The following is a 12,300-nucleotide window of genomic DNA, read 5'->3' on the forward strand; positions in this document are numbered from 1 at the left end:
TCCTTTTGCTACCTGAAGTCCCAGTGCCCTCCTGCCATCTGATTAACAGGGTGTGTTGTTTCTTCCCACGCTTGCGCCCAACATCCCATTCCCATGGCGGCCCTCTCACGAATCGTGAATGCCTTGTGTGGGTGGGCTAGCGCCGCTCCAGGCACCGAGAATATACAAGGTGAGACAGGGTCTCACTCATTTCCCAATTAGTCACATGGCCCTGAGTCAGGTGACGTCATAAGAAGTGAGTTAGTCTGACAGGGCCTCTGTCATCACGTAGGTGACCATCTCTCCCTGTGAGGCTCCTTCTGCCAGAACAGAAAATAGGCCTGTCCTCCCTATAACTGAGAAGACCCTGCTGTTCCTCAGGATTGAGGACAAGCCCATTTTATCACTAATGGGTTCCAAGACATCCTCATTTACTGGGTCTTCCCCACCCTCCGCTTTCCCTCCTCAGTGCTGGCAGCTTTCTTCTCTCATCTGACCCACCCTGGGACAAAGGACCATGTGTCTCTCTCCTGTGCCGTACCCAGCCCCATGAGACCAGACAGTGTCAGTAGGTGGTGCTCTAGGGCCGCTTACTGCCTTGAGGCCTGTCACCTGGGCGGGTGTGGGAGAAGAGGAAGAGGCAGAGCCAGGGACAGAAATATTGAAAGGATTGGTTAAATACTTCACTGAGGCCTGGAGATCAGCCAGTAACTTGACATAGCCTTTATCTCAGTTGATGGCGCAGGAAATCATAAGGCAAGCACTTTTCCTTTTAAGAAATTACTTCACCTGCATCTTCATGAGTGCTTTGGATTAAGTTTTTCCAAAACCATAAATAAAGCTGAAACTCCATACGAGAATCAGTTATCTCGCAGGATAACAGAGCTACATAAGAAGAGTATTGACATGGGAAGAATTTCTAGCGTTGCCTTAAGAATTAGATACCAAGGGACTTCAGCTGCTGCTAGCAGATACATCCATTACCTTCTTGGCCTGCACACTTTGAGGGAATAAGCTACCATGTTGGAGAAGCCCATGCAGCAAATAATTGAAGGTGGCTTCTGGCCAACAACCAACTAGAAACTGAGGCCCTTGGTCCAGTAGTCCTCAAGGAACTGAATGCTGCCAACAGCCGTGTCAGCTTAGAAGTGGGTCCTCCCCCAGTTGAACCTTCAGATGAGACCCTAGCCCTGGCTGACTCCTTTATTGTGGCCTGGGGGAGACTCTGAAGCAGAGAACCCAGTTAAACTGTGCCCAGATTTCTGACTCTCAGAAACTGTGAGATAATAATTTTGTGTCAATTTAAAAGGAAAGGAAGGACTTCTTAGAAATTTGAGTTCATTTTACTCCCAGAAAGAGACGGGCTGGTAAATAGGTAGTGGGGCTGATGTTTTGTTGATGCATGTGGACAAGAGAGATTTAGGACTACTTTTGCCACTGATCTGTCAAGTTCAAAAGACATAAAGGCAAACTCCAGAGCTCATCATTTGTCAGAGCTCTAGTAAGAAAGAAAAATGGAACCAGGCCTGGCCTTTTTGAGGTTCTTCCATCACGCCTGTTTTCTTGGTTGTGTCTTGGCCAGGAAAAAGACTCTTCGATCGCTATGGACCGGTCCTTTCTGAGTCTACTTCCAGGCCAGTCCCTCACAGACAAGCTTTACAACATTTGGATTCGCCTTCAGAGCCACGTCAATATCGTGTTTGATAGTGAGATGGACAAATTAATGATGGAAAAGTACCCTGGCATTAGACAGGTGAGCCGTGAGTTGGATCCCCATTGCTAGCCAAAGGGGCTAAATAGTAAACATGTTTGTCTTGAAGGAAGAAAATGATAAACATATTTGATTTTTTTTTTTTTTTTTTAATGCTTTCTGTGGACTTTTTCCCCCATAAAGATCCTGGAGAAGAAAGATGGTTTATTCCGGAAGCACATGATGGGAAAGCGAGTAGACTATGCAGCCCGCTCAGTCATCTGCCCGGACATGTACATCAACACCAATGAAATTGGAATTCCCATGGTATGTGCTGTTAGGTGGCGATGGGAGTGGCGAGGAGGGCTGGGGAGAAGGCACGTGGCCGACTGCAGTGGCTTGGGTGGGGACAGCCTCTGCCTCTTCCCGGACGAGCTGTTCGGAGGGGACCCTGAGGCCATGGGGTAGCATTGCTCTCAATCCCTGCCTGGTCTCCAAATACCCTCTACCCACGAGGAAGACCCACCTCCCGGGCCACCAGGAAGCAGACGGCAGGGTGCACATCCCTCCCGCCTAGCTTCTTCCTGCCTGTCTTGGCCTAATCTTTAAGCCTTCCTCGTGAGATTGAATACATGACAGAGATGGGGGGGGGGAAGGGAGGGGTGTCTCCGTCCCGTGTACTTGCCGGCATCAGGAGTCAGGAAGCGGAGGAGCCCCAGAGAGCAGGCATCGCCCATCCTCCCAGATCCGCAGGGGTAGGCAGTTTGCCCCATCCACCCATTAGTGTTTCCTCAAGGAGCCAGCCTCCTTTTCTCACTCCCCCACCACGACAAGCTGTGGTGCTCGTTAGCAGCGGCCCCTTAATCGGCTTCCTCCTTAATGGGCCTTGATGTCAGTAATAGAAGATGGTTTAATTCCCTCCACGGAGAGGCTCACTTCCTTGTGCATGGTCCCCCTGCCGCTCTCCTGGGAGGACTGGTGAGCAGCAGAGAGCAGAGCTCAAGTGTTCCGATGGACTCCCACCTGCTGCCGCCTCCTCCCTCGGGCACACATGGGCTTCCTGGGCAAGGGCTCTTGTGGGAGGGGGCAAGGGCTCTTGTGGGACGGGGCAAGGGTTCTTGTGGGGGGGGACAAGAGTCAGAGAACGCCCAGTCTGGTGCCCATGGCCTCCTGGGAACCCAGGGGTCTTTGCATCTGGAAGCTGGGTCAGGTGGCAGGGAGAGGCATTGGGAAGTTCCTGAGTCCGAGGCCCTGGGAGGAGACCTGTTCGCTGCTCTCTTTGGACAGAGGGCAGGGGCTGCCCCTTTTGGCTTTGGCCTCATGGTGCCTTCAGGGTCCCCGGCTGTGGGAGGGACCTTTAGTGTTGCTCCATTTTCCACCTTCAAAGGTCCTCTCTTTCTTGGATCCGGGTTCATTTGGTAATGGAGGGACTCTGAATTTCCCCCTCTGCCTATCTCCAGCCTGCCCCAAGCCTCAGGGCCATGGTGGCCTGGGGTATTACTCGCAGGATAGCCGCGAGGAGCAGAGTGTGTGAACTGCCTCTTGGTTCCTTGTGGCACGCCCTTCTCATCTAGCATTGTGGACAGGTGTTAACAGAAGCAGAGGAGGCAAAGTCTGGGAAGTAAGCTAGAGACCCAGCAGGGAACCAGACAGACTTAGCATGTCCCCCGTGAGGCTTACATTACAGCAGTGGAGACGCATCAACAGATACACAAGTATAGATCTTCCTCAACTTATGATGGGGTTATATCCCTGTAAACCCCATCGTAAGTTGAAAATGCCATGGGTCGAAAATGCATTTAACGGACCTAACCTACTGAACAGCATAGCTTAGGTCTAACCTACCTTAAATGTGCTCAGAACACTTATGTTAGCCTACAGTTGGGCAAAATCATCTAATGCAAAGCCTATTTTATAATGTTCAATAAAGTGTTGAATGTCCCTCGTTAAGTTATTGAATACTGTCCTGAAAGTGAACAGCAGGACGGCTCTGAGTGTGTGGGTTATTCACCCTCGTGATCACGGGGCTGACTGCCAGCTGCCGCCTGCTGCCCCGCCCTGCTTCAGGAGAGTATCATACAACGTGTCAGTAGCCCAGGAAGATACCTAAGTTCAAAATGGGGAGTACAATTTCCACTGAACGCGTGTTGCTTTTGCACCATTGTAAAGCCCCCAGAATCCTAAGTCGGGCACAGTCTGTACATGTACACTCTGTCAGGCAGTGGTCAGTGCATTGGCAGAAGTGGAGTGGGCCACGGGGCGGGGAGGGCCTCTCACACAGAGCCACTCACGTCGAGACCTGGCCAGCATTTAGCAAGTTCCTTTACCTGGGACTTCTCAGAGTTGCCCATGTACTTATACATGCCTTTTGAAGCATCGAAGGGTTTTAATATTCAGTAGCTCAGAACTCGCTTAACCAGGGAATTCATTTTTCTTGGAGTGTGGTGCAGGTCCGGTGTGTCAAATGGAGCACTGAGTTTTCTCATGTATCAGGAGACCAAATCAGTTTCATCTCAGGGCAAGTAAAGAGATTTGAATGGCATGTCTGGGCTCAGGGCATGGGCCACCTTCAGTTAGAGATGGCTGCTGGAGGCGTGGGGGAAGTGTTGGCGGGAGAAAATGGTACTTGAGGGTGGGTATCTGCTGTCTCTCTCAAGCTAGCGTTCCATGCTCTTTTCTCTCTTTTGGGACTAAATGAGTGTTATTGGCAGACCAGGAAATGGTGAAATTTTTAAATGGGTTAAAAAAAATTCTGCGTAAACTGCAACACTCAGATTACTGTCTTCGAGCAGACTCTGCTAGAAAAGGAGACCCAATCTCTTTCCTTAAGGGAGCGGGTCTGGAAAGATGTGGAAAAGACAGGGAGGATGCTGCTTTACTTGCTGAAGGACGACCTTCTTGGCTCAGAGAGTACCTTTGCATCTTAGGGAAAAAGTAACACAGCCTGTTGAGTTGGATCTGGGGGTCCATGTAACCTTTCTGCCCACCCTGAATTTTCACATCCACTCCTTGTTTCCAGGTGTTTGCCACAAAGCTGACCTACCCTCAGCCAGTCACCCCCTGGAACGTTCAGGAACTGAGGCAGGCGGTCATCAACGGCCCCAGTGTGCACCCAGGAGCCTCCATGGTCATCAACGAGGATGGCAGCCGCACGGCCCTGAGCGCCTCGAACCTAACCCAGCGGGAGGCCGTGGCCAAACAGCTCCTGACACCAGCCATGGGGGCACCTAAGCCCCAGGGGACAAAAATTGTGAGTAATGGGCAGATTTGGTCAGGGGCTCGGCCACCTGCTGTTGGCTCCCCATGACTGCTGGCTGTCAGCTGTGGCCTCAATGACTGCAGATACAGGAATGCTGTGAGAGCAGTTCCTGCCTCCCCTTCCCTCTCCCCGCCCCCCCCACCCCCAGGGGAAGCTGCCCCCAGACGTGGGTGTTCCCTAGGGCCTGAACACCATGAATAAAACTCCATTTGGCCATCCCATGCATGCAGCGCAATTCTGGGTACATGTCGGGGCTTGAAAAACGCTCTTGAATTATAACTCTGTTGTGATTTGCTGCCCTTGAACAGGGCTGCTCAAAGGGTGGTCCTCAGAGCCGCAGCATCCCCGGGGCTGGTAGGAAATGCACATTCGTTCCTTCCCCTCTCCCTCCCCCCCACCCCTGAATTAGTCTCTCTGGGAATGGAACCTAGGAATCTGTATATTAAGCAGCTCTGCAGAGGGTTCCTCTGCATGCTAAAGTTTGAGAACTGCCCTAAAGGAAGGGAACGTTCTGTGTCTGATAACTGAAAACTGACAGGTTTCATCTGATACTTCACTTCCGGGGGACTGCTAGTTCTTGCCTGTAGTACTGGGCTAAGGGATCCTGAGGCTTTATCTGGGCTTCACCGGAAAGAGTATATGATGGATTAGCAATGTCTGCTGAGGACAGATGGGTGGGTGACATCACTTGTGTCTGTGTCAAATAATAACCATTCCTGCTGGGAGGGGTATAGCAAATAACGGCTAACCAGGCAACAGTGGTGGAAGTTGCTAGAGTGAAATGGACTGGATTTGGGATTAATTTATGGTGACTGCCCAGAGTCAGGGGATGACTGAGTGTGTCTCCCACACCCACTTGCACGCTTGTTAGACCTCCTCTTGCCTTCTGACACATCCAGACCCAGTGGCCGACTAGGTCTTCTCTTTAGTGGGTTTGAGCTCTACAGAGGACCACTGGTCCTTGAAGGAACTTTGGTTGGAGGACAGAGGGGGAGAGGAAGCCTCGTCACGGTGACATTGGTCCCCGCTGCTCTTCACCGCGTCCTGTCCTCTTGCTTCCTCTCCATCTCACCGCTGTCCTGCGGTCAAGCAGGAACAGACCATGCGTTTTCTGGTTTGGTGGCAGGGGGCACATGCAGACGCAAATCTAATCACCTGTTTTGGTTTTTTTCTCGTGCATTAAGTGAGGTTTGTGTTCAGGCTCACGGGACTATTCTGCCATTTTTAAGTGCCTAGTGTTTTGCTAGGAGCTGTGAGAAAGATGCAGGAGAAATCAAGGTGTGTTTTTCATAATTTATGGTGAAGCAAGGCAAACACTGGTAATCTTCCTACTAACTCAAGTCGAGCATGTGAAACAGTCTCTCAGTAGGACATTTTGAGAAAAAAATTGAGAGAAGAGAGCAGAGTGGGGTCAGGTACTCTGCCAGGCACCGTGGATGAGATCCTGCTCTCTCGGGGTGGACGGCCTGGTAGGGGCACCCCCAGGGAATGAGACCATAAATGTGTCACCGCTACTGAGTGGCGTGGTGGACACAAGGGAACAGCGACGGGGGACGGTGACTTTACCCGCATGAAGCTGGAGAAGCAAAGAGGGCTGTGGGCAGGGTGGGCATGCAGGGCGAGTTTGGAGTTACCAGGGGGCAGTTGAGGGCCAGCCCGGGGGCTGCAGGGGAACCGAGGGTGAAAGCAGGGTGTGTTTCAAGGGGACCTTGAAGTAGGGGGGCTTAGCTGTAGGCTGGATGTCAGGGCTGTAAAAGAGAGAAGGTGAGAAGGAAGCGTGGTTTCCAGTGCCCTGGAAGGAGGTGTGTCTGGGTCCTTCTGAACTGAGGCCATGGTGGAGAATCTAAGGGCTAGCTAGTCTCCCGTAAAAGGTAGAAATGTGGCACTTAGGTTAGGGGGGCATAGAGTTAAGAAATGAAATCATCAGGAATTCCCTGCCAGTCCAGGGGTTAGGACTCCGAGCTTCTACTGCAGGGGGACACGGGTTCCATCCCTAGTCGGGAAACTAAGATCCCGCAAGTCACGTGGGGCAGTCAAAAAAAAAAAAATGAAATTATCCGAGTTAAACTCTTTGAGCACAAAGTACAACAGAGAGAAAATGCAGTGGGGGCACCTGTGGAAGCAGGAGGCAGGTAGGGGAGGACGCCGAGGGAGAGAGGGCTCGCTCTCGGTATCTGCATCTGTCTCCCACCTGCGCTGGGGGGGTTCTTCCCGGTCAAGACCAGCCCCAGAGTATGTTTGCATCTCCCAGAGGCACTTACTAGGTGTTTGTGGCGTTAAATATGAAGTTTAAGAAGAGTGAGGAAACGGAAGGAAGATGCAGATTTGTCCACATGAAGGTCACGTGTGACCCAGGAGAGCCGTTGGAACAAAGTGGGGGGAGCTGGGCTTCAGGGCCTTTGTGATGAGGCAGCGAAGCAGTAGCTTCATCTATGACTGGAGCAAAAGCAAAAGGATACGGGGGTTTCTGACATTAGTGGGGAGTGAGGATGGGCAGACGCGCAGGGGAGCTTCCTTCCCGTGGCCTTGTTACGTCTGTGGGGCTGGGGGTGGGCTTAGGAGAGGGCAGGTTGGCCTCACTGCACACTCAGGTCAGCTCGTGGGAAGCGACGGAAATGAGTTGTCAGCAGCCGGGAGATTGAGTGAGGTTGGCCCAGTGGCCTGTCCCCCAGCCTAAGTTCACATCCCAAGCACACTGTCCCTGCCTTGTCTCCCAGCCCCACCTCTCGGCGTCCCATCGATGTGGACCTCTTTCTCCCCTTCGGGCCTTGAACTTGCTGTCCCTGCCAGGAATACTCTGTCCTCCCCGACACTCCCCAGCCGTGGCCCACTCGTCCTTCTGCAAAGCCTTCGTTCCTCTAGGGCAGGGGTCCACAGCCTTTTTCAACCAAGGGCCAGATAGTAAATATCTTAGGCTTTGCAGGCCGCACGGTCTCTGTTGCAGCTGCTCAGCCCCGCCTATGTAGCGTGAAAGCCGCCACGGCAGTACAAAGTCAGTGGGTACGGCTGTGTTCCAAAAAACTCTAGTTGCAAAAGCAGGTGGCCTGCAGTTTGCCACTTTTACAACATGAATGGGGTCCCCCCCCACGGTGTGTCCCACCTCACCCCCCCCAACCCTCATTGCGTTATGTTGTCACTCCAGGTACCGCCATCTGACTGACCTCGAGTTCCTAAACCCCGTGAGGACAGGGCAGGGTGTTCGGCCCTCCACTGTCCCCAGCACCCAGCATGTAGGAGGCACTTGGGAAACCCCTGTGGACTGGACGGGTCCAGGATGAGATGCAGGAGGCTCTGAGGTGTGAGGGCCACATTTGACCTGAGGATGTGGCCCTGGGGCAAAGACAGGAAGGGAACTTATGAAACAAAAGTGGTCCTTATATTGGGACCTGGGGTCTAAAGGTGATTATCTTTAGTTTCCAAGAATCTCAATGATGTCACATGTAAGGTTTATATATGTAGTCAGATATGTGTGCATTTACAATTCATTTGTCATTTGTAAAGTAATTTTTTGGTTACTGTTTTCCTGTGGAACACATTAGATCAGGACCTGGGCCAAAGGGCCAGGTGACGTGACTGGGGGGGACAGACCCAGGTCCAGGAAAGGACAAACTGCAGGTTAGATGAGAAGGGGGAGGGGGGAGTGGAAGAAGCCATTTCCCCTGGGAGGGGTGAAGTCTCTGCCCCTTCTCCTGGGCCTGGTAAATGGAGTAGAAAGTGGCCAGGGCGGCCAAGCCTCATTTCCTGGCCCAGCAGTCAGCCAGGAGCAGCTCTTTGGCTCCGGCTCTGCCCCTGGGAACTCTGACCCGGGCACTGGGGCACACTAATTTTCGCTGCGGTATTTATTTAGAGACAAGAGAAAGGAAGGGCCTCAGGTTTGGGTTGGCGAGGGGAGCACCCTGTGCTCCAGGGCTTCTGTTTGGATTGGCTGGTGCCTGCTGGCCGGGCCTGCGAGCCTTCCCAGCTGTGGGGTTTGCTTACGCTGGAGGATGTCTCGAATTTTCGAGACTCAGATCCGAGGCGAGCCCGGGGTTTGGGACCCAAGCCACAGGACCCGGCAGTTTCTTCCTTGCGAAGCTAAAGAAATAGACCTTGAAAGTCAGTTCAGGCTCCCTGACGTGCCCTAGGCAGCCACTTCTGGGAATCCTCAGAATCCAGGTCTCCTTGGAAACACGGACATGGGGGTGGGGGGAGGACGGGCTTGAATTCCTTGGGAGCAGAGAGACTGCCTCCCCGCTAGCTGCTTTTAGGACTGCCTTTTAGAATTTGAGGGGTGTGCTCCCTGCTTCCCTGAGTTGGGGGATACTGTCAGCCCAGCCAAACGGATGCGGGGAGGTGGGTGGGGAGCATCTCTTGTTGACCTCTAGCCTCTTTCTGCAGCCAGCTTTCTGATACAACTTCATAATTTGGATGACATAAGAAGAAACCAGACTTGGAGTAATTTGTTTCCCCCCAACCGGTTATCTGCTGGATAATTTAGGGGAGACTTGGGATGGGGGGAGGCCTCACTGAGTCTCCACAATTCCTCTGGGCTGCTAAGGGCAGCCTGCAGAATGATTGGGGTAGCAGTTGCCTCATGCATTTGTTTTTTTATTTTTATTTTATTATTTAAAAAATTTTTTTGGCCGTGCCGCAAGGCTTGTGGGGTCTTAGTTCCCCAACCAGGGCTTGAACCCAGACCCCCGCAGTGAGAGCGTGGAGTCCTAACCACTGGACCGCCAGGGAATTCCAATGCATTTGTTTTTTTGTTTGTTTTTTGGGGTTTTTTTTGCGGTATGCGGGCCTCTCACTGTTGTGGCCTCTCCCGTTGCGGAGCACAGACTCCGGACACGCAGGCTCAGCGGCCATGGCTCACGGGCCCAGCTGCTCTGCGGCATGTGGGATTTTCCTGGACCGGGGCACGAACCCGTGTCTCCTGCATCGGCAGGCGGACTCTCAGCCACTGTGCCACCAGGGAACCCTGCATTTGTTTTTTAAAGTGGCGTCTCTGTTCATCATTTGGGAAGCCCAGTAATTAATATAGTGTAAGATTAAGGGCCTTATACTAAAGTCAGCTTTGTGGGAGGAGGTGTTCTGTCAGGAGGACGTGACCAGTGGCATATTGATATTGGTAAGGAACAAAAAAGCGTGAGCGTTGGTTGTCTTTAAGGAGTAAAGTTACTTGTGGTTTTCATTCTCTTCTTTAAGTTTGTCTGTATTTTCTGTGCTTTCCCCCACAGTAAGCATCACTTGTGCAGTTTTTCTTGCTTTCTTTAGAAATAGTTGAAGATCTTTTAAAGAAATTGCATAGAAGTAGTACACGCTCGTTGTAACACGAACATCACTAAGACGTATAAAGGTAAAGGTGATCATCTGTGCCTTACTCTTCCTCCCGTGTGTCCCTGCCTCAAGGAGAGCATAGCAACAGCTCCGTGAGGATCTAAGTGCCCTTTTCCCTCATGTATATAAACCCGTAGAGTTGGGTTGGGTTTTATGTATTTATTTTTTGGCCGTGCTACGTGGCATGTGGGATCTTAGTTCGCTAAGAACCCACGCACCCTGCGCCGAAAGCCTGGAGTCTTTTAACCACTGGACTGCCAGGGGAGGCCCCTGGGTTGGGTTTTAAATTGCCTCATCCTATCACCTTAGATGGCACCTGGATTGTTTTTCTTTTACCGGAATACATTATTGCCATCGCTTTAGGACTATTATAGGGTTAAGTCATCCTTTTTCATCATTATATAATATTCCATAGTACATACCATGATTTAGCCACCAATGCCCATTCTGTGGGGCAGCCAGGTTTTTCCCAGTTCTTGCCACTGTTAACACTGCTGCATAAACATGCACATTCTTAGAACCTTGCGTTGACAAAAGGAAATAAGTTTTAAATGTTTTAAAATCTATTGTGAAATTGCTTTCCCAGAAGACCATGCAATTTAAACTTATTATTAATTTTTAAGTGCAATAAAACATTTGCAGAGAGCATTGAACTGGGGATCAGGAACCCTGTGTTTCAGTCCTGGCTCTGCTGGACTTGCTCTGTTGGGCAAGTATTTCTAAAACGTGGAATTCACGTTTCGAATAACGTACTCAGATGTGGCCCTGGCGGGGATTCTAGAGGTCTGCCAGATCCTTCTAGATCTGGCAGACCAGGAGTTTTATGGTTATATGTAGATATGCTGTCTTCAGATGTGTCTCTTTCTTTCTTCAGATTAATTCGCAGAGGAATTCAAACTCCGGAAAGGTTATGCATCTCTGAAGAAGACAGAGATTACTGGACAGGAGCCTGTAGCCTCATTGGCATATGCCTCTGTGCCCAGAGCCAGGACAGGACTCTGCTGGGCTAGCAGCTATTTCTCATAGTACCAGAGGGGCTTAGTAGCTATTTCTCAAAGATTTCTAGGGTTTCAGTCCAGACTAAAAGTTCTCCTTTTATTTAGTTGAATAAAACCTGAGACAGACAGAAGGCACACTCAGCCCAGGCCAAGGTGAGCCCTTGGAATAGTAGCGATGTTGCCGAAGTCACTGCTGCTCACCCTGTTCTCTCCTGTGCCCCCAGGTATGCCGGCACGTGAAGAATGGGGACATTCTCCTCCTGAACCGACAGCCCACCCTGCACAGGCCCTCCATCCAGGCGCATCGCGCCCGCATCCTGCCCGAGGAGAAAGTCCTGCGGCTCCACTATGCCAACTGCAAGGCCTACAACGCCGACTTTGATGGAGACGAGATGAACGCCCACTTCCCTCAGAGTGAACTGGGCCGGGCCGAGGCCTACGTCCTGGCCTGCACGGATCAGCAGTACCTCGTTCCCAAGGTAGGTCTGACCTTGAGGCGGTTCCATGGTCATCGCCAGCACAACTTGGCAGTCCAGGTCCGGGCCCTTGCCAGCTCCTGGAGTCAGTGGGTGGCTCTAGGGCAGGGGCATGTGGAACAGAAGGTCTTGGCTTCTTCCGGGTGGGGTCTTCAGCTCTCTAGTGGCTAGAGGCAGGGAAAGGGTTCTCTCTTGCTGCTCCTTAAGGTGGCAGGAAAGAAGTTGTAACAGTCATCCCAGAACGCTGAGGTTAGTAGCTGCATAATAGGTCTTGTCTTCCAGTCTGTTTGGATTCGACAACTTATTAGCCTCTGGCAAGCATTAGCATCCCAGCTGTGAGGGTCCCCGAGGTCCACAGATGACTCTGATCCTTTGAGTCTGGACAAGCAGGAGTTTTAAGAGACAACGTAACCACAAGGGTCCAGATGAAATTCCCCTCCAGCCCATGAGGAATCTCCTCTGTGAATCCCTTCCTTTATGAGCCGTTTGCGTCACAGTGATTCACAATGATACATCGTTCATTTGGGCTGCAGTGTGGAGTAGTAATAATAATCAAGAACTATGGCTACCGTTTGCCAAACA

General features: G+C 51.5%; 1 protein-coding gene across 1 annotated transcript in view; it reads left to right on the forward strand.

Moving 5' to 3' along the window:
* Positions 1 to 12,300, forward strand: part of POLR1A (RNA polymerase I subunit A) — a 77,171-nt gene that overhangs the window by 21,078 nt on the left and 43,793 nt on the right. Inside the window, exons 10-13 of the mRNA XM_079940683.1 lie at positions 1,562 to 1,732; positions 1,874 to 1,996; positions 4,689 to 4,919; positions 11,467 to 11,721. Of these exons, the coding sequence (XP_079796809.1) occupies positions 1,562 to 1,732; positions 1,874 to 1,996; positions 4,689 to 4,919; positions 11,467 to 11,721 (780 nt within the window). The remainder of the gene's footprint in view (positions 1 to 1,561; positions 1,733 to 1,873; positions 1,997 to 4,688; positions 4,920 to 11,466; positions 11,722 to 12,300) is intronic.

This window comes from Stenella coeruleoalba (assembly GCF_951394435.1).
Source record: "Stenella coeruleoalba genome assembly, chromosome: 13".
Taxonomy (NCBI): Eukaryota; Metazoa; Chordata; class Mammalia; order Artiodactyla; family Delphinidae; genus Stenella; species Stenella coeruleoalba.